This window comes from Petaurus breviceps, unplaced genomic scaffold (genome assembly GCF_028583685.1).
Source record: "Petaurus breviceps papuanus isolate PSGF00001 unplaced genomic scaffold, PetGlider_PUasm1.0 90692, whole genome shotgun sequence".
Classification (NCBI taxonomy): domain Eukaryota; kingdom Metazoa; phylum Chordata; class Mammalia; order Diprotodontia; family Petauridae; genus Petaurus; species Petaurus breviceps.
Window position 1 is genome coordinate 7,645,832 of NW_027187313.1, and position 21,305 is coordinate 7,667,136.

The 21,305-nt window shown below is 39.4% G+C and overlaps 1 protein-coding gene across 4 annotated transcripts in view; it reads right to left on the bottom strand.

Moving 5' to 3' along the window:
- Positions 1 to 8: 8 nt before the first annotated feature.
- ZBTB37 (zinc finger and BTB domain containing 37) overlaps positions 9 to 21,305 on the bottom strand; it is a 31,915-nt gene continuing 10,618 nt past the window's right edge. For 2 of the 4 annotated variants that reach the window (XM_069065548.1, XM_069065547.1), the window contains exon 4: positions 9 to 19,484. In XM_069065548.1, coding sequence (XP_068921649.1) covers positions 18,996 to 19,484 — 489 coding nt within the window. In that variant the 3' untranslated portion in view covers positions 9 to 18,995. The remainder of the gene's footprint in view (positions 19,485 to 21,305) is intronic. The other 2 variants (XR_011163887.1, XR_011163886.1) reach the window with 2 other exon arrangements.

Genomic DNA, 21,305 nt, shown 5'->3' on the forward strand with positions numbered 1-21,305 from the left:
GGTCAGGATAAGAGTATTAAACCATTTAATTCTCAAACCACTCACATGCATAATGTTCTTTTACACAGTGTTAAAATAAAGAGGAAAATGCATTTTCTTTATACAAACAGAATTTCAAGTATACATTTATAGAATTTTCAAAGATTCCTAACCAACTTGCTAAGTTTTCATTCACATTGTTCTTAAAGCTGTTCAACGAGAAAGCTTTTGCTAAACTGCTTTAAATACATTAATATAGTTCTGTATCTTCACCTTTTCTTCGTTTCCCCTTGCCCCAAACCCAGTCTTCTGCCCACCCTTGTGCCCTCCCCCCAACACTGTTCCTGGGGCTACCCTCCAGGAGACATGCAGCCCCACCAAGAACTATTATCCTGTGATCTGGGGAAGAGAAGAATCTAAGGGAAGAGAGTGTTGAGAAAACTTGTGAAATAATCTAAGGGAATAATTCTGATATCTAGAAATAACAGAGTAGGACCACACCTCAACCAGTTGGCTTTTCAGTGTGAACACTAACTCTTCAAATGAAAAGGACCTCAACAGTCACCTCCACGTTAAGCTAATACAGCTGGAAAGTTTCCTAACTGTAAAAATAATCCCTAAGGTTGGGAATTTACCCCAAATTTTTGAATGGAGGGGGGAGCTAACATTTTGAGACCTCTTCCCATTTGGGTTGTTTTTTTTTCTTTGGGGGTGGGGCTCATTTAGAAACGGACATCTCTGAATTCGTGCATTCCACAATCCCATCAGATCTACTCTTCTTGGGGAGGGGTTGCTGAGGCAGGAGGCAGAGCTGCACTCATTTGCCAGGTGATGGCAGCAGCAAAAAATCTGGCAACAGCTCTCCCTCCTCAACTCCTACCAAAATAACCTGGCCACAAAGCCAGCAACAGCCACACATAGTAAGATTTAAAGTGCATTTTTTCAGTAAGGGAGGGGTGGTTTACATTTAAGTGATAATGGTTAAAAGGTGGGGGAAAAAATAACCCTACAGTATTCATATCTATAGGAAGATATGTTTAAAGTTACAGTAAAACATACTTTTTAAGCAACTACTCTTCAACCTAAGATGCAAATGCCCAGTCTCTCAGCCTCAGCAGTAACAGAGAAGAGGAAAAGCAGCACTGGGCCATTTGTTCTCCTGATGCATCTTTTAAAATGCAGTAATTGCTCCAGGAGAAGGACATAACTTCAAATGTTAATTTTTCAAAGGGGAAAAAGAGACTGGTAAACAATCTAATTGATAAATAGAGTCTATCATGTTCTCCCTTTTAGGAGAGATTTTAGAAACTGATTGTCTGTTTCAGTATGAATTCTTCTTGGTTAACATGAGGAAAAACCACTTGCAGTGTTAGCTAAGCTTGGATGCTGCGTAGGAATGTTATGGTAACCTACAAACTCACAGGGAGAGGTGGGGGCAGCATCACTGTGAGACTGGAAAAAGGGGATTTCTTGCCCCCCCCCATTCCTTTAGTTAATACCAGAATATAACCTGGCCATTTTCAGTCTGATACTCCACTTCTTAGGACAAACAAAGCGCTTTCCAAATGGAAGGAAAATGCTACATCCCCAGCTTTGTGCAGAAGTGATAAGCCTGAGGCGAGGAAGGGAAATGTGTCATGGAAGCCTGGCATCTGAGTTTAGTATGATTTGTTTTTTGTAGAGGCCAGTGGGAAGGCACAGTGCCCAGGGACGATGAGGGAGAGATGGGATAACTCCCACCACATAAGAAAAAGCACCATAGAGAACAGTTTGGATAGACTTCTTTCAGACTGTAATCACCTGAAAGAAACTAAATATTTGCTACATTAGTTTTTCCCTCATCTTACCCTCAAAGCCTTCCCACCAGCATAGGTAGACTTCCCACTAAAATTATGAGGAGACAAGCATAAGGGCTATTTTAATCAACTTCTCCCCTTCATTGACTTCAGCTGAAATCCCCAAATTTAAAGTACTAATTTTGTGTATTAGTAAAGGCAGAGAAAAACTTTTCTGACATTTTCTAAAGGCTAGAAATATGCCAGACCCAACCTCCCCAATTCATAATTCCTGCTGTCATATCTAGAGGCTCAGATGGATTGTAATGGGGTGAAAAGGACTGGCTAGTAGCACCCTGGAAAATGGATTAGGATTAGAAATTACTTTCCTCCCATCTCTAGTGTCTCACAAAATGGAATCTCTAAAGCTGTCTTGTTAGCTGTCTAAAGAAGTATCTTCTAGAGGGTCAAGGAGAAGCAGCACGCAAGCCTAGGAGGCCAGGGGAATCTGTCCAAGGTTTACAGTTAACTTTGCCAAGATGGAATTTGCTTTATCTCTTGCTTCAGGTACAAAGTGGAAACTGTTCTTTTTTCTTCTCCATATGCTCCTGTCTCCCAAAATAAAACACATTAATCCAGTGCAGCTAAAAGTAGCATAAAAATGGAGTAAAGCTTCACAGTAATCCATAGATCCTGCTTCAGTGTGAAAACTCTGCCAAAGGGAGGCACGTGGTACAGTAGAAAGAGTGCTGGATTTGGAGTCTCAAGAACATTGGCTTGAATCCTAGCTCTGTCACTGCTTATATATGGGACCCTATAGGAATCACTTAATATCTCTGGGTCTCAGTTTCTTCATCTGTAAAATGAAGGAGTTAGATGGCTTCTAAGGTCCCTTTTGGCCCATCTGAAGGCCCTAAAATCTTAGCCTCACTATGATGAATGTTAAGTCCCAAAGGCAGGAGTAAATGCCTAATGGTCATGACCCTGTGACAAAAAGCTTAGGCCCATCACCCCAAGAGGAAGGAAACCTTTTCTATAAATGGTATCATGAGACTACAACATTTATCAACTCTGCAAATAGGAAAGAACTATGTTATCAAAAAGCCCTAACCTGAAGCTGACTCAACTTCTACATCGAACGCCTCCCCTTGGACCCTCACCAGTTGTCATTGCTTCCCACCCTTCCCCCACTAAAATTCAAGTTACTAGCTACTGTGAGCTAAATTTATTCTCTGAGGCAAGAGACTAGTCCCTTGAACACTTGGACTGGAATTAGGAATGGCAAAGTGGGAAGAGCTGTGGGGGCTATTATTTTAGATCAATGATTCATGGGTACTTTTCTCCTGTTTTGGTTGATTACATACCTCATTCTTGGTTTTTCTGTGTATTTGGGTAGGGGTGGGAGACAGGAGGTATCAACCTTTTTAATACTCTGGTTTTACAAAACACTGAGAATCAGGGATGATGATGATGGATAAAAAAGAAACAAAGTTTCCAGGTAACTGAAGATATAATTCCCTCAATATAACACAGGGCTGTCAGAGCTCCTCATTTAGGAACTAATGGGTTAAGTCTTTAATATTCTAGAACAGAGATACTGAAAGGAACTATTTCAGATTCCTTGATGAATACTTAAAACACCCAGGCATTGGCCAGTGCATTTCATTCAATAACTCCAGTGAATAATGAAAGCCTCATTTTGACAGAATTTTCACTTTAAGAGTCAAGCTTGTGGGGGGCTAGGTGGCACAGTGAATAGAGCACTAGTCCTAGGGGGACCTGAGTTCAAATCCAACCTCAGACACTTAACACTTACTAGCCGTGTGACCTTGGGCAAGTCACTTAACCCCAATTGCCTTGCCTTCTCCCCTCCAAAAAAAAAAAAAAAAGAGTCAAGCTAAGAGACAAATAGTTACCTGGGCCTACCCCCTCTGCTCAGCTTGGCTTATACAGTTTAATTTATATTGTGTAAGTCACTCTCTTTCTTTCTGGTTGCCTATCCACCATTCTTCCCTCCCGGCACAAATACACCAAAGAGGAAAGAAACCTGAAATGACAGAGAAATCTTTTTGTGCCTTTTCTGTTAGCCAATAACTGCCTCCAGGAAATGCCTACCTGCCTAGCTGCAAACATGACAACTTCTAGGTATTGTGGCTTTGACCATAAGAGCAGGTAGAGATATAGTCTACACTATTGATCAAGATGCACTTCAAAAGACTGGAACCTGGAAGATGAAAATTATTACAGGAGACAAGTTGTGGAGTCATGTTTTTTCAGGGAGGAACAAGAATGCATATAGACACACAGACTGACTTCATCTCTTTCCAGAATTACTTTGATACATTTATCCACAGATTGCCCATTTCATCATCTGCCAATCAATGACTGCACCAGGTAAGCCTCATTTTCACAATTAATGGCCATGCATCAAGGTAGACTTACATCAGTCAAATTAAAAAAAAAAGGAAGAAAGAAAATGAGAGAAGGCTCTCTATCACTAACCATGAAAAAATGGTCTAGGTTGGCTCCATAATAATAATTTCTAAAAACCAGTGTTAATCCAAGACACATGGAAGAGAGATCTAGAAGAGAGGTAGGGTGACTGTATTCTCCCTCCAGCCCCATGGGTTTAACATGCTTTACTAGAATTACTTGGGCATTAGTTAACTTTGGCTTCATATGCAGAAAAAAACAATTATTGACTTAGACAAAACCCAGTCTTATATACATGGGCAGCACCAGAACAAAAGAGAATTCTTCTCTGATGAATGAAAAAGTCAAATGAAAGGATTTTCCTAAGCAGGAGTTTATTCCTGAGTCTAGGGTATTACCATGGCTTAGAGATTGAAAACTATTCTCAAGAAGGAAAAAGATAACAAGCAGTCATGGTAAATGAATTCCCATGATTCCACTCACCCTTGCCTTCCTAAAATATTCATAACCTATTCGGGCAGAAGTTTGTGTTTGTCATTATATTGACCTTTACATGCCCAATGATGTCCTTATCACTATTTAAAGCCATCAGAAAGGCTACCTGTCTTGACCTGCCAACTACTACATAGAACAGAAGCCCATCTTTGAAACTGGTTCACTCCCTTCCCCACTTTTAGACAGAATCACTCTTTAGTCACAGTCTGTAGCACCTTAATAACAGAGGGCTGGCCAAGGCTTTATCATTAAAAGGTAGAAAGCATTAAAAATAGACAGCTGTCCACTTCATCAGCTCTAATAAGTCCTTTGAAGGCAAAGTGATGGCATTGTTTTGATTAACTTTAAGGTTAGAATTTACTCAAAAAAGGAAATCTACTCAGTACCCCCAACAGCTAGATTAAAAGACTACACGAGGTTTTTTTTTGTTTGCTTGCTTGTTCATCCAGATTAAAAAAAAAAACCAAACATGTAGATTTTGATACTTTTGATATTTTGAAGATTTTTTAAAATTTAAGATTAAAAAAACATCTTGGATAAATTTGTGTTAAATATTTCATTTTCTGTTCCAAGGTTATTTTAGCAATGAATGGCCAATAAGACCATTTTGTACTATATTTAAAAAAAAGATCAAACAGAGATTGGATACTAAATAATTATATTTAGGGAAACTTTATATTTTTCACCCTATCTAGATTTAACTTAAATAATATAGACCATTGATTAAAAAAAAAGTATGTATTGGTTTCAAATTTAACCTTTGAATTCTGGAAGTTACATTAATCCTGATGTAAAGTTCATCCAGACTTGAAGAATTTGAAGGTTCTGGGCTGCCATTCAATCCCTTTTCCTGCCAATAGCAGGAAAATCTTTCCCCAACAATGTCAACCAAGTGAAGCATAATTTTAAAGAAGTTAGCTCCCATGAACCCCGGCTCTTCAGGCCTATGTATCATCATTAAACTCTGAAGATCCCACTTTGCAGGTTAACAGTTCTGATGTGTCAACAAGCCCTAATAAAGACACCAGGGTGTTAGCTGGTTTGTGTGTAACTGTGCCCTAGGAGATACTGAGGTGAACTTCCATGTCAAGCAAGAAATTATCTCTGTAGGAAACTATTGCTGTCCATCTGGAGATGAACATGGTAATAGTGGAAAAAACACTGACCACAAGCAGATAATCTAGGTACTGGTCCCAGCTTGCCAACTAACCAAACTAGGTAGTCTTTACTGTGATATTTCACTGCTGAAATTGAATTTTTTGATATTCACAAATACTTCCCCCAGGAGATCATAGACTCTTACAACAAACAGTAATAGCATGAGAAGACATGAAGGCGTTCTCAGACACACATGCCCTAAATGCAAATGATTGCCCTCTGAGCTTTGGCCTTGTCTAGTCAGAAGTTAATGGACTGTGGGCCAATGGCAGTCTTTGAAATGAATAAAGACAAAATGGATGATGTGAAAAAGAAAGCCTTAAAATAATTTTATGTAAGCATCCACATTCACTCCCTAACTCTCCATACAAATACAGGCACACATACCAACAACTCAAGGGGTGTTACCCTCCTAACACTTTACAAACAGTAGTTAAAACAAGAATTTTGGATCTGAATAGATTTTTTAGGATTATCTTATTCTATTACTCTTTGAAAAAGTGATTCCACTCCTACCAAATGAAAGCCTATAGATAAAATATTAAACCAGGTTCTCAAGTGCTTAGAAATGGATTTGGTTTAGAAAACTAATAAAAATGTTAACACGCATACCTAATGAAGAAAATGTCAGACATTTCAGCCTGTCCAATGTGGGCCTGGTATTTGCTCCTGTATGCTGCATATTCCCTTCAGTTAGTGCTTGGAGGTAGAAGGGCTAAAGCAGAGCAGGAGATGAGGCAGGCCTTGGTGGTGACAGGCAGCTGGGTGCATGTTTGTTTCTGAATGGGGAGGTAGAAGAATCTGCAGTTACTTTTCCGCCTCAACTGAACACCTCTCTTACACAGACATGCAAAAACATCCACACCCACACATCCTACTGGGGGGCTGGCTACCTCATAGCCCTATTAGACCAATCCCTAGAGTTTTTTATAACCATACTTTTGTATTACTCCCAATTCCATCCTAGGTAGATTCAGGCCAGATTCTATTGAAGTCCCTTTCCTACTTCCCTTAGTTTTTAACATCAACCTTATTTTAACACCTATATCTCATTCTCAAGGGAACAGCTGTATTAAGTGGCTACAATGTGCTATATAGCTTCTTTATAAATAGAAAGTGCAAAGAAACATTTTCTTGGCCAAAATACAACCAAAGCAATAAAAAAGCTCTCTTTTTCCAGAACTAGAATTTTAGAATCTTTGATATAACTAAATGAAATTATTCTGTTACCAAGATCACAGTAGATGAGTAAATATATTTATAAACATATACTTATGAAAAAAGATAGATATTATGTAAGAAAATAATCAAACTAAACATGAATTCCTTTGCAGGAGCTATCTTTAATATACCAATCTGCATTCAAATGAATGTGCTTAAACAATTGAATTATACTGAATTATATTAGTGTTATTTTAAGTTTGGCCAGTTTTCAAAAAAGATAAAGGAAGAAAACAGGCTCACTTTTTAATACAAGTTACATGATTTAAAATTATTTTTGTAAAAATAAAATTAGGAATACAATATAAATTTTAGATATTTTTGCTATGTAACTGTCTTGTCTATTCTATAGAGAGATGTCAGTCACATTTCTCAGTGATTTCCCCCAACTTGGCGTCACTGGCTTCAAGGGGTTACTTATTTAAAATAACTCTCTCTCCTGTAACTGTTTTTACAGTGACTCTTTTAGCCACTATTTTCTGCCTTATAATTGTTATGTCTATTAAGAACCTAGTTAATGAACTTATGCAAATTTTTTCCAGGTTGAAGATGAAATCAGAAACCCTAACCTCACTGAATCTATTTTTAATTGGCTTAGAATTTTCAGACTTTTGCTCCTCAGAAAAGTGAAGCGAGGAAGAATACAGATATGGGGGTCTTTTCAGGGTCTCCTTTCCTTTTATTCTATTTTCTCATTCACAGTACCAAACTACAAAATCTACTGATATTTAAAAAGGGAACCTCTGTTGAGTGAAGCCACACAATGGCTCCATCTAGGGGGAAGAAGAATAGCAAAAGAACTAGCCTTCACAATGAGAATGGTTCCTCCAGGTGATCTTTATGGGTTTTCTCTGTCACGAAGGGCAGACTCTGAGGTAAGGGGCTCATATTACAGCAGATAAAGGGAGATAGTGTTTCCCCTTCTTTAAAAATCCAATCAGATGTGAAGGTTAAACTACTTTATGTACCTCTCACTCAGCTTCTCAAATCATGGACTCCAGAACCTCCTTTTTCCCTTCACTAAAATGATGGTGAATCATGACAGAATCAAAGGCCTTGGATTTTCAAGAATTCCCTTTTCCTTTCCTTTGCATGCATTCACCCAGGACAGCATAGGAAGCAATTCTCTCCTCAGACTGTAATCACTAGAGAAGTTCGTATTTAAAGGCACAGAAAATGACTGTCTCAGAATCTTTCTTTAATGAGAAAGATTATTAAATTGGGGTGATCTGCCATGCTAGACTGGAGTTCTAATTTTGCTCCTATTTTCTTTAACATACCTTTCCTATTAAAGAGAGTGACTGTCTGGCTATTACCATCTGGTCCCTTTTAAAAATCTGATCTATTCAAGAATACTCAATTTTAGTGATCTATTTTTGTCTAAAATGGGCCTGGCATCACATACTAATGTTTAAGGATTAAAATTCATGTAAAACTGTGTGTGGATTTCCCATGTGAAAAATAAGAAATTCAGAGGAACCTATTCATTTCTTAGCATAAACATTTGGGGAAAGAAAAAGGTTCTAAATCAGAGATGAGTAAAATGGAGCTCACATTCCAAAGGGAGTTATCATAAAACATGCTTCTGTTAAGGAACCTACAATTCAGAAAGAGGAGCCACATAAGCATAACAGGCCACAGCATTTACTATTGAACACTACAAACGTCGCTGAAGTCTTCAAATTAGTATGTGCCGACATACCACATTTTTCACCCCTTCATAGTAACTGGCTCACCTTGCACAGCAAAAGCTACATGTGATATATGGGAGAATGTTCTAAGGTTGGAACACATCTCAAAATAAATGATACAACAAACTGCTACTATCCCAGTGCCAAATTACAAATTAGCCCGAGGTATATTATTGTTGGCTTCTGAAATCGGTCCCATTCTCTTGTTTTCAGCTCCTTTCCCGATCTAAAGTAGTTATCAACTGACTGCAGTAATATCTACTAGGTTTTTCAAAGTTAAGTAACAAGAAAGCCATGATATTACAATTCAAAAGTCCCCACATGCTACTTTTGCCAGGGCTGACTTTGGAGTACATCATTCATTCACAGTAGACCTAGCAGATTGGTGACTTGAATCTGTGGCAGTAACAGCCTAAGAGATACAAGCAACGCAAGGCTACTGAGAACAACCAACTTCTAAAAACTGCTTCACCAGTCCCAAGACTCCTCCAGTCACTTTTGTACTCAACAACATCACATGTACTCCAGCTCATACACAGCCTGGCCGGTGGCACAAATGTTACATGAGGGCAGGGGAAAAGAACGGTTGGTTAAACTTTTATTAAGTCCTGCAATCAGAAGACTTGTAAGAGAAATGCAGATGTCAAGGGTGGACCAAGTGCTCTTGAACTGTTAATACAAGAGAGAATAGATTAACTATATATTTATTATCTGTTAGGAGAATCTTGGGTTCAAAAATTCAACTGCTTAAGCAGACAATGAAACAACAGTTCCCGTAAAAAGGATCTCAGAGTTTTGGGCACTGAAAGCTCAATACAGGTCAACAGTGTGAGGCTTCAACAGGCAGCTATGAACATGCAAAAAGGGGCAAAACCACATTTTTAAGGATGTGCAAGAAAGGATTAAGGAAGTGGACTGGTCAAGAGGCAGTGAAGAATACTGGGCTTGAAAGCCAGAAAGACCTGAGTTTAAGTCCCTCAGACACTTAGTAGCTTTGTGATCCTAGGCTAGTCATTGAAGTTCTCTGTGCCTCAGTATCCTCTTCTATGACATGAAGAACTGGACTAGATGGTCTCCAAGTCCCTGTCCAGCTCTAACATTACGATCCTATGTAGAAGAGAAAGGTATCAAACACGGATAGATAAGGTGTTGAGCTGGGACCCACAAAATATGAAAAGCCAGAAAGTGGGCTTCCAGATCAATAAGTACATAGAGCCTTCATTGAAGATTTATGGGGGGATATGAACAAAAAAATCACACGGGCAAGTATGGGTAGCAACCTGCAACACCAATGAAACGCTGACCCACTCAAGTCCTTTAGTAAGTATTTTCTGGCAGCCACAAACACTAGACTGCATTAATGAAAGGAGAGTGTGCCCAATAAAAGAGGTCATAGTACCATTACTTTGCCCTATCAGACTCTATAGAGTAACATATTCAATTCTGGGCACTGAATTTTAGGAAGAACACTGGGAAGTTGGTGGACATTCAAAAGTAGGTCATCAGGATGATGAAGGAACCCACAGCCCCAACAACTGAAGGGACTGGGAATGTTTACTCTGGAGAAAAGAAGCCCCAGGGAGGGCTAACAGCTGTCTTCAAGTATTTGAAGGGCCAATTGTGTGGAAAAAGGAAAACTTATTCTGCTTGGCCCCAGGGTGCAGAACAAAGACCAGTGGCTGCAAGTTGTAGAAAGGCATATTTTGGCTTAATGTAAGAAGGATTTCCTACAAATCTTTTTTAGAAGTGGATTGGGCTATTTGGGGAGGTAGTGGGTTACTCATTCTTGCAGGGCTTCAAATAGAGTAGTTTTCAAATGACAACTTATCTAGGATGTCATTCTGCTTCTGCTATGGGTTTAGGATTCTATAATCTTTGCTCTATAACAGAGAAAGGTCAGAGGTTTCTTAAAGCTTAAGTATTCTTTAAGGAAACCTCCAAAGCTATCTGAATAAGATTTTCTCTAATTTCATTTAAAGTGCATAGATTTAAAAGTAGAGTAAGGTGAGGCTCTGTTTATCAATCAAAAAGGGTCTGTGGTTGAACAGGTTTTTCTGTAATGCTGTCTGATACCTTAGGATGAGTGATTACATGGAATTTGGACCACATTCACCTTTAATAGGCTCCCAATTATAATCACTAATGTACTTTCAACTACTAACATCTATGAAAATCTCAAGATGCTACCTAATTCTCCATGAATTCATTGTACAGTAAATTGTTGCATACATAAACATGGTGCCGGCAAAGGCAATAAACATCCCTCCTTTTAATTTAACAATCAGTTTTGGCTCCTTGAGATGGATTCACAGGCCAAAGTACAGAAGGCTCAAAAGCCAAGAAAGCTTCTACCAAGACCATGTCTCAGTGTGACAATTTTAGCAGTTTGAGTCACCAGCCTCTTAAAGGACAATTATAATAAATGGACTTTGTTTCTTTGATGGGAAAGAGGTAGACTAAAAAAACTGATGTTTTAGCATGTGCCTCGAAAGTAGGTCTTAATGTAGGCCCCAAGATTTAAATTCCACTGAATTAGATCACTGTGCTCATGAACTATTCCATCTCATTCCACCATGTCACAGCTTTCAGATGGTGTTAACATTTGTCGCTAGAATGGAAAAATCACACACACACACACACACACACACAGACACATACACACCCTTGAGAAACGTGAAAAGCAGCTATTTGAATCAAGGGCATATGATTAAGTTCATCCTGTTACCTCTGTGCAGGCTGATTTAGGGGCTGCATGAAAATTCTTTTCTATATAGTATCTCAGAAAATGCTTTTAGGAGCTAGGATGCAACCAGGTATTCTTTCCAAAAGGAACCTGTTCTTTGACTCTCACCTGAGTCTCAGGATTTTAGGTGACCTGACTCCTTCAAAGGCTATATCAGTCTATGGCTCTACTAGTGTGGTTAGTCTTGAAGAATTTCATCCAATCAACACCAGCACCAAAAACAGCTCCAGGCTTTCTTTGCCTCCTTTGAAGATGGACCACTTTGTGCTACAAGCAACTAAATTTGCATTGCTACCATAGAGTAGATCAATTTATAGCCCTGGAAAAGGCTTACTGTCACCTGGATTTCAATAGAATGACTCATCTGACAAAGAGTCACAGAAATCCAGATGGTATCCTAATTTTTGCAAAAAATTATTTGTATATATACTTTAGAATGCCTAAAACTAGAGCTCAGAGGGCAGTAGCCTGGTATATGCTTAAATTCCTCAATGTGATGAAGGGAATGAAAAACCAGTTTGATAACCACTAGCTTTCCTATGTGAGGGCTACAAAAGCTGCTAGGTTTCCCAAGCTTGCTTTGCCAAAGTACTCAACCATCCTACCACTTCCAATCACTTGCAATAATGGATCATACTCAACATGGATGAATTCTAAGCTCCTTTCAAGACCTCAGTTGCTATAGTCTAAAGGGGTGCCTTTGTGATGGCAGGGGTGGGGCAGTGTACCAAGAGAAGTAAAGGAGTTTCTGCAATCTTTCCTAAATGCTACCACCAGGATTATTCTAGGAGATTAGATTCTAGGGGATCAAAAGACATGAATTTTGAATTAGATTAATAGTTAGATTAATAATAGCAACTTAAAAACTATTTATCTTGGGGTGGCCAGGTGGCGCAGTGAGTAAGAGTGCCGGCCCCAGCCTCGGGAGACCCGGGATTGGTTCTGGCCTCAAATACTTGGCATCCGTACAAAATAACTGGCTGTGCAACCTTGAGCAAGTTACTTAATCCCAATTGCTTTAAAAAAAAACAACAAAAAAAAACTGTCTATTTTGAGAATAAAGTTGACCAGTTGTTTTAAGAATATCACCCAAAAGGGCAGCTAGGTGGCTCAGTGAATAAAGCACCAGCCCTGGAGTCAGGAGGACCTGAGTTCAAATCTGGCCTCAGACACTTAACAAAAAAACTAGCTGTGTGACTTTGGGCAAGTCACTTAACCCCAATTGCCCTTCAAAAAGCAAAAAAAAAAAAAAAAAGGAAAAAAGAATATCTCCCAAGATTCAGTCTCATTCATCCCTTTGGGTTCCCACTTTGGAGTGCCACCCATATGGATGTTCCTAAGTGTATGTGGGAGGCTGACTGGGATAAGCCACTGGTTCATCATAAGTGAGTTAATTCAGGCACTCACTGAAATTACATAAAAGTTCAAAAGAAAAGTTGTCAGATGAATAATTAAGTTAAGGGGAGAAAAATGAGAAAGCAAAAGGAAGGAAAAAATGATGACCCGAAAGAGACAGTAAGGAAAAAATAAGTATACAAAATTATTCTGGAAAACCAAACATAGAAATGAGATTAAAATTTGGGTTTTTAAATGTTAAAGGCTGAAAATTTGTGATTAAGAAAAAATATCATTCTTGAGACTAGTTTTCTTTTGAATGGGAAGCCACCAAAGAAGGATAGATTTTGGTTATCAATTGATTCTGTCTAACCTAATTTCTTTAAGAAGGATAAAAACCTAGGTAACCCTGACATGCAATGTTGCATAAGCTCCCTTCCCATGTAAGTACAACTGCTCTTACACCAGAGTAGATTCCACAGTGACTCAGTTTGAATAAATATTCTGGGATCTTGTAGATAAATGCCTATTCAATAGGGGAGGATTAAGAAAGAATGTTTACTGGATATACCAAACAGGTCCACAAATCTCTATCCTGGAAGAAGGTATACTCAAGAAAAATACTAGATCAATATATGCACTATACAAAACTAGGGGTGTCAGCTATATTTTGAGCTAAACCTGCTAATTCACAAAATGAGTAACAAACACATGAGGGTATATCAGTATAGCTCAGAGAATCTTGTCCGTATACATTCCTTTAATTCAAGACTCTACATATAATATTGAAGGATGGACAAGAAAGTTTTCCCCACCCAGGATTTCTACTTCTCATAATCTTCTATTTCCAATATCTCTCTGTGTCCAAATGCAGCCACTCCTAGTGCACAGAGGCTACTAGAACACTGAGAATCACTATTCACAATGAAACAGATAATGGACAAACATACATTCAGGAAAGAAATAAATTACAAGACAGTAACTTGTTCACAGTTGGAAGGAGGATGATTCTAAGAGACACTTAAAATCCAACAATCCTTAACAGTAAGTATTTAAACACACACATTCTCACACATCCAAAATTATGAAGAAACCTGGCTTAACTTTCAGTTATTTCAATTCAAACAGACTATGCTTATTTGGGAAAAATGCTAATGCCAGAGAAAGGGGATGGTAGCCTCTGAAAAAAAGTACTTGGTACTACAGTCCAAACACACTTTCTCCAGTAGGACTGATTCTGCTGTCTGTTTCCAGTAAATTCACAAGACTTCAGGTACATAATCTCACAAAAGCAATAAGAGATGTATATATGTGTGTGTGTGTGTGTGTGTATGTGTATACACATACATATATACACATATACAGGCACACACCTTTCTGCTTCTGTGGTTATTTTTTTTAAAAGGTTTTAAGTCTTACCTTTATCTTATATTATATGGAAACTATTTCAAGGGAGCCAAGTTATCATGCCTGTTACTAATCAATGAATTACCATAATTTCAAGAGAGAGGCAAATCATGAGGTTCAATTCTGAGTGGGGTTTTTTTCCCCCTAAAGCCCTCAGTATCTGGGGGAAGTAGTACAAAAGAGGTAAAGAGAGAAGAGTCTGCAAGAGAGAAAAAAAAAAAACTCTTGAAGGAACTGGTGATTTATTGCTATATAGCTCAAATTCCCCAACCTATATTTTAGAGACAAAATAGCAGCAATGGTAAATCTTGGGAGAATTCTTTCAAACCAAATCATAGCTCCTGGGGAAGTACTTTGCTAATGGTTTTGCCTTCATCACTTCTCTGACTCAGTCATTGATAAAAATAGATCATTTTTCCAAACCCAGAATGCCCCACGAAAATACATCCTTCAGCACTTTCCACTCTCTTCCAATCTTTGAAGTGGCAGAGGCTAGTCGTTGTATAATTCCGTGCACAAATAAATTAAATGCATTTTATAATTGTAAATAGGTGCAACTCAGTTGAAAGGAAGATTTGGTAATTAGGTTCCACTGAGGATGATGTCATGGCTACTGCATGTTAAGTTGCTGGGCAGCTCATCTTGCATACCTCACAATCTGTTAACTTCTTTTCAAGCCAAACATCCTTTTCCCACCTATGCATTTCTTAACATCTTCAAATTTGTCACCTAATCAAAATTCCTTTATACTATGACGAGAAAGTAGGGAATTCTTACCTAACCAAAGTCATACAGCCAGACTGAAACAGAAGATTTTATCAGTCACACCACGTTAGTACCACATCACCCTCCCTCCTATCAGAGCACTATGCATTCTAGTTTTCAACTACTGCCACAAAGAGAAAATGCTTATATTTTTACTGTCAAAACTATCTTTGGAAAAATCCCATTTCATAAAAGCAGGGAAGATACTAATAATCAAAACAAAATAAAAAAGAAACAAAACAGCCTTCCTCCATCTCCTACCTCCTTTTATCTCCAATTTTGTCCTATTAGCTTCTCCTAGAAGATTAAGAGACATAACTCACCCCTTTGATGAGTTGGTCTTGGAAGGTACACGAAATGAAACCCAAGACATGATAAATTCAACTGAGGTCAGAGGTAAGTATGATTCTGAGTAAAGAGAAAACAAAACATTAGAGTCTTTTGAGTAGAGAATAAAGTATTGGTCTTTGTGCCCAATTATAAAATAACTATATGTAGAGAGTAAATTTATACTTTCATTCAGATGATGGGTAAGAATACTGAATTCTTACTGGAATAAAAGTTCCATCTCAGAATATAAAGAGATAACAGTTGCCATCTTTGTTTTCTTGTTGAGAACAGAGGCAGCTTCTTTGTTAAAGTACCACTTACTGAACATGAAATGAGATCACACCCAGTGCCCACCAGTTTACACAAAACTGACAGAAGTTACACTAGTATCAGCTAAATGATCTTTTGTAAAAAATTTAGCCCTTAGTGCCAAACCCAGTTTCATTTTCCGAGGGGACACATCAGGTGGTTCAAATTTGGCTGTCAGTGGTTCAGTTCAAATTGAGTCAAATAAACAGTCCATTTTGGACATATTTAAGAGGCATTCTTCATACAAACTGTACACACACACACACACACACACACACACACACACATATTCAGCAAAAGTAGAAAGAATATTGTTAATCCCTATTCTAATGACCTTACAGTGACTTTAACTATGAACTAGGGCAATGTCACAGTGGGACCTGAATAAGAATTCTGGGCAGTTACAGAGTAAATCTTTTCTAAGGAAAGGCTAAAAAAAAAAAAAAACAAAAAACCAATGCCTTACCCCTCCCCCCCCTCCCAAGCCTTATTTTGCTTTAAAACTAGCTTAGGAAAGGATTTCATGAGTGTTATGGTTCTGGCTAGGCCAACTAAGAGGAAAGAACCAGCTTAGAGAATTGTGCTGTTGGTCTTAGATAATTGGGATTTTCCTCTATTCACAGTATCAACACAGTAAAAAACTGTGAAAAGTCAAATAAAGGAAAAAAGAGACTAAACCTCACTACACACCCATGGTCTTCCTATATGAATAATGTAGTCCATACTTCATTGGAGCCCTTTGTTGCTATACCTGGATGAAATTAATGACATTGCCTAAGAGAACTTTTTCTTTCATAATCATTACTTACTTCATCTTTACATTTTGGTAATGGTATAAAAGCTATACTTTCTTATTTAAAATTGTCTAAGTAACTAACAAAGCAACAAAGTATTTCCTGGCACACTCTCTTATGAGTAGAATACACTTAAATTTTCTTTTTCCTTTTTTGGTAGGTTTAAAAGCTATGTCTAAAGCAGCATCTTCTGAACTTGTCCCCCCTTTTCTTCCCACTTAAATATGGCAAAATCTGTCCAAACACCTCTCATATTAGTGACTAATGAAAAATTCCTCTAAGGGTTCCACTCTAACCTGAACTCCCTCTTGGCTTGGCCATGTAACACTGATAGTCCTCAGATGGCCAATGAAGACAGGTCTCACCATATGATGTTGCTGCCCCATTCAACAGTGGCATGCCTGGTCCACAGTTCTAAAAACAAAATGCAGCTCCTGAAAAGGAATAACCTTCGGAGCAAACTCCGAAGCAGGCTCTCCCCTGTATGGCAGGCTCTCATTACATGATAGCATCACTCCACTTGAAGAAACTGTGCCTTCCTGGACCCCTCCAAAAATTGCAATGACCTCTCTTTGAGGAGGGAATACAGCAGGGCACTCAGAATTTAATGAACAATAACACAATTTACTTTTTAACAGCCACCCTTTGCACTCCAACTGCTTGTTTTCAGAAAAATCTCATTCTTCTCTACCCACCTTTCCACAGATCACAACGTATTCTCAGAAAGGGAAGAGAGCCTGACCAGTGTGCTCACAATCAGTTCACCTTCACTAGCATGACTAACACCCAGGAAGTTATTTTTTCATTTTCATGTGCCTCTGCACCAAAGCAGTCTCTTAAACCATTGCAGATTTTAAATACTTTAAAGCAAAACTCAACAAAAAGACTAGTAACTTTTCCAACAATGAGGGAGGCCAGAGATTTTTCTCTTCAATTTGCACTTGGGTCTGAAAGCAGTCATCTACTACTTACCTGCATGCCTTAGTATTCAAAAAAATCCTACTATCAGCACAAGCCTAATTCCTTCCCCTCCCCATCCAGGGCAGGGGATATGCAGGTCTGGTAAGCTCTCTCCATGATTTTCAACTTGAGAGAACCTCATTAATACCTAAAAATGCCAAAGAGGCCCAGTGAATATTGCTAAATCTTGAGAATGAACAAGAGAACAAACAGGATCAAAACTGACCCCTTGTTCATTTGCTGCAAAAAATGGGGCTTCATTTTGAGCATTCATGATGATGCTCTGTGGTAAATGCCCTGTTATGTACTATTTAAAAAGCAACAGTCTCAAACGAATACGAATTTGCTGAGGGGTTTCTGAAAATTGGCAGGCTGGAGACAAAGGAATTAGTGAGGTTCTTCAAGTGAGCAGGAAATATAAGCTATTATATATGTAGGAGGGAACGGAATTATGGTTGCAATAGGAATAATAGCTTTATATTTCCTGAACCACAATGTTATTATAACACAAACTTTTTTTTAAAACTTCATATAAAATTTATCAAACATGGAGATAAATGGATTTAAAAACACAACCCAGCATAATTTCACTGGGAAGTGACATTTTTGATGTACAATATTGCTGTTATGTAAGACCAGGAGCCAGGGGTTTGACAAGACTTTGGTGGTCAGCCTTTAGCTCATTAATCCACCTGGGTCTGAGCCACTTGCCTAATGCTTAGAGATGTATAAAGCATTATCGTGTGCCCCACCCCGCCCCAGTCAAGAAGTTGCAATGCGGTCCTGTGCTAGTCCACATGGACAGACACACAGTTTCCCCCTCCTCCCCATCTCCCTCACCACACACCTAATCCCCCAAATGCAGCATTGTCTAATGCAAACCTCAGCTGCTAACTTAACTTTTGGTAGCCTACAGTGCTTACAGTTGTATTGCCTACTAGAATACTGCTGCAAGAGGTTGCCTACGTGAAGCAATCAGGCAAGAACTGCCAGTTGCCTGGATGGAGCAAACAGAAAGCCCCCAATCACATTCTGTTGAAAAGAAACTTGAGAACAATAAGGACCACCAGAACTATTCTTTTTCTTTGACTGTGGAAACAGTAATAACTGGCACGGGAGGTAGAGGAGCAAGGCCCTGTCCTTACTACCTTCTCCTCCTCCTTTCCTGCAGCTGATCCAGATGACAGAAGACAGAATGCTGTGCTTGTTGGAGCTGGGACATTACAGCCACCAAGGTCAGTCACCTGGACCAATTCACAGAGTTGAAACCATGGTTGGTAACTAAATGACAGTTTATCCTGGATTTTCTTAAAAAATTTTTCTTAAAAAAATTAATAAACCAAAGCTGTTGATCCCTGAATCAGAAAGCTGTTTTGCTTAATTATTTTCTGAGGTGTGAAGTGGGGGGAAGGGAAGGGAAGAGCCTTGAGTGTTTTTGTGTACTCTGTTAATCCTCTAGTTTGGCAACATCTTGGGAGCTTCTTCCTGTCTCTAGTGATTGTGGCATTTTGTGAATCCAAGAACCAGCCCTTGGCCCAGATGCTGGCTGCTTATGGCCCAGAAGGGGGCAGAGGACCCTCCCCCTTTCCCCAGCCATCTTTCAATCCGGCCCAGTGGTGGATACAGATCCCTGTGCAGTCTCCCCAGTGGCAGCTGTCTCTTCCTGTGGGGGTGATTCTTCCTCAGCCTGTCCTCGGGATGTGACTGTTGTCTCGGGGGAGAGGCTATGAGGCCCCTCTAGAGGCATGCAGCCTGGATGATTCTTGCGGAAGTGCTGGTTCAGGATGGCCTGGAAAGGGAAGCTTTTGCCACAAACGTGACAGTGGAAGGGTTTGTTGCCTGTGTGCTTGCGGATGTGATACTCCAGCTGATCTTTGCGGGTATACTTCTTGCCACACATGCGGCAGACAAAAGGTGTGATCCCCATGTGTAGGCGCATATGGCGATCTAGGCTGCCCTTCTGGTTGAAGGATTTGGCGCAGTAGATGCAGGTGAGGCGGGGATTGTATCGGAACCATCTCTCAGATACTTCTTGTTCACGAAGATATTCTACATAACCACTTACTCCAATCATTGCTGACTCTTCAACCTGCACCGAGAGTGGAAAATACACAAACACATAAACTATCAAATACAAGTAAATCTAAATATGTTATTTAAAAAAAAAAATCTAGGGATGGCTAGGTGGAGCAGTGAGTAGATCACTAGCCCTGGAGTCAGGAGGACCTGAGTTCAAATCCAGCCTCAGACACTTAATACTTACTAGTTATGTGACCTTGGGCAAGTCACTTTACCCCAACTGCCCCTCCAAAAAAAGCAAAAAAAAAAAATCTATTATGTACCTATGTGGTTTCAGGCAATTCAACCTCTCTGGGCCTCAATTTTATCATCAGTAATACTGGTACATTACCTAACATTTTAATTCTACCTAAAAGACTTGCTGGAAGATCAAATAAAATATCTGGGAGTGAGGAAAGAGGATAAGAACCAAATGATTGCTAGAATTACTATAAATAAGGAAAAACGTCTACAGATACCTACATTTTTAAAGCACAGAAATGAAATGAAAAAATACTGGAGATATTCTGTTTTATTAAAGTCTTGTTCCCAACAATGCATTATTATGGTGTGGAGTTTTTAAATCTCTGACAGATCCCACATCAAATGTTTGAGCAGTCACTTTTCATCTTTGAAGAGGACCCACTGCCCAATGACCATGGGTGATGTCTTGACTTACATGTGGAATGGATTTAAATGAGACAGAGCTGCACGAAGTCTTACTTAGACTCCCTCTCACTTCCAGTGTCACTGAAGTCCAGTGGCAAGACAAAAGCCTGGCAATAGCCTGCGATGCAGTGGATGACCTTGGTGTTTTCGATGTCTGACCAAGCTCTCAGTGTTCCACAACGCCTGCTTCAGCTTGCCTTCATGGTCACTGTTAACAAATTGTTTTCATTTGCCCATTCCATCAGGGGTAGAGTGGGGGAAAAGGGTTGAGTGAAGTCTTCACATGCTTGGGGTAGACAGCCCCCTTAACCTGCTAAGTGTGTGGCCCACTGGTTACCCTCAGCCTGGGTTAGCCCGTCTGCCAAGACGAACATATGGATGTTCAAGGACTAGCACCTCTGGTGTGAGGGCTTAATGAACCCTTTCCAGGGTTGCTCATCCGCCTCTGGTGCCCACCTATCACCTAACACTCACTTATGGCTCTAAGAAGCTGTAGCATGCACAGTGTTCACACAATCTTCTTGGCAAATGGGTTAAAACCAGGTCGACATCAAATATTTGAGGATGGGCCTGGGGAAGGATGAATGTCATTCAAGACCCAACCTCAGAAAGGACTGATACCAGGTTGGCTCCGGGGAGATGAATTTTTCAAACACACTAACTCCTAAAGGCAATCAACTAAACCGCAGAACCCAACTTCTTATTCGCCAGACCCACAAGCAACGTCGGACTGGCGAGGTCCTTCTGGTCCACCTATGTAAATCAAACACCAAAACAGCAAACCGCGTGCGTTCACAGGAGGCAGTCATGTAAAAACCAAAAAAAGGACACAAAAGGTATCAGATTTATCCTGTGTAGTTCATAATCACAGATTTAGAGCCAGAAAGGACGTTAGTGGCCAGTAAGTCTAACACTCTTATTTTCCAGATGAGGAAACTGAGGCTCAGAGAGGTTAAGTGACTTGCCAGGGTCACACAGCTAGTGTCTAAGCTATTATTTAAACTTAGGTCTTCTTGATTTTAAGTCAACTGTCCTATCCACTATACTATGCTGCTTCTCAGAGGACAAAATTAGTGCCAAATAAGCAGAAGTCAAAAGGAGGCATATTTCAGCTCAATTTAAATTAAGTTGGATTAGATGATTGCTAAGGTGTTTTCCAACTTGAAGTCTGTATAAAAGCCTA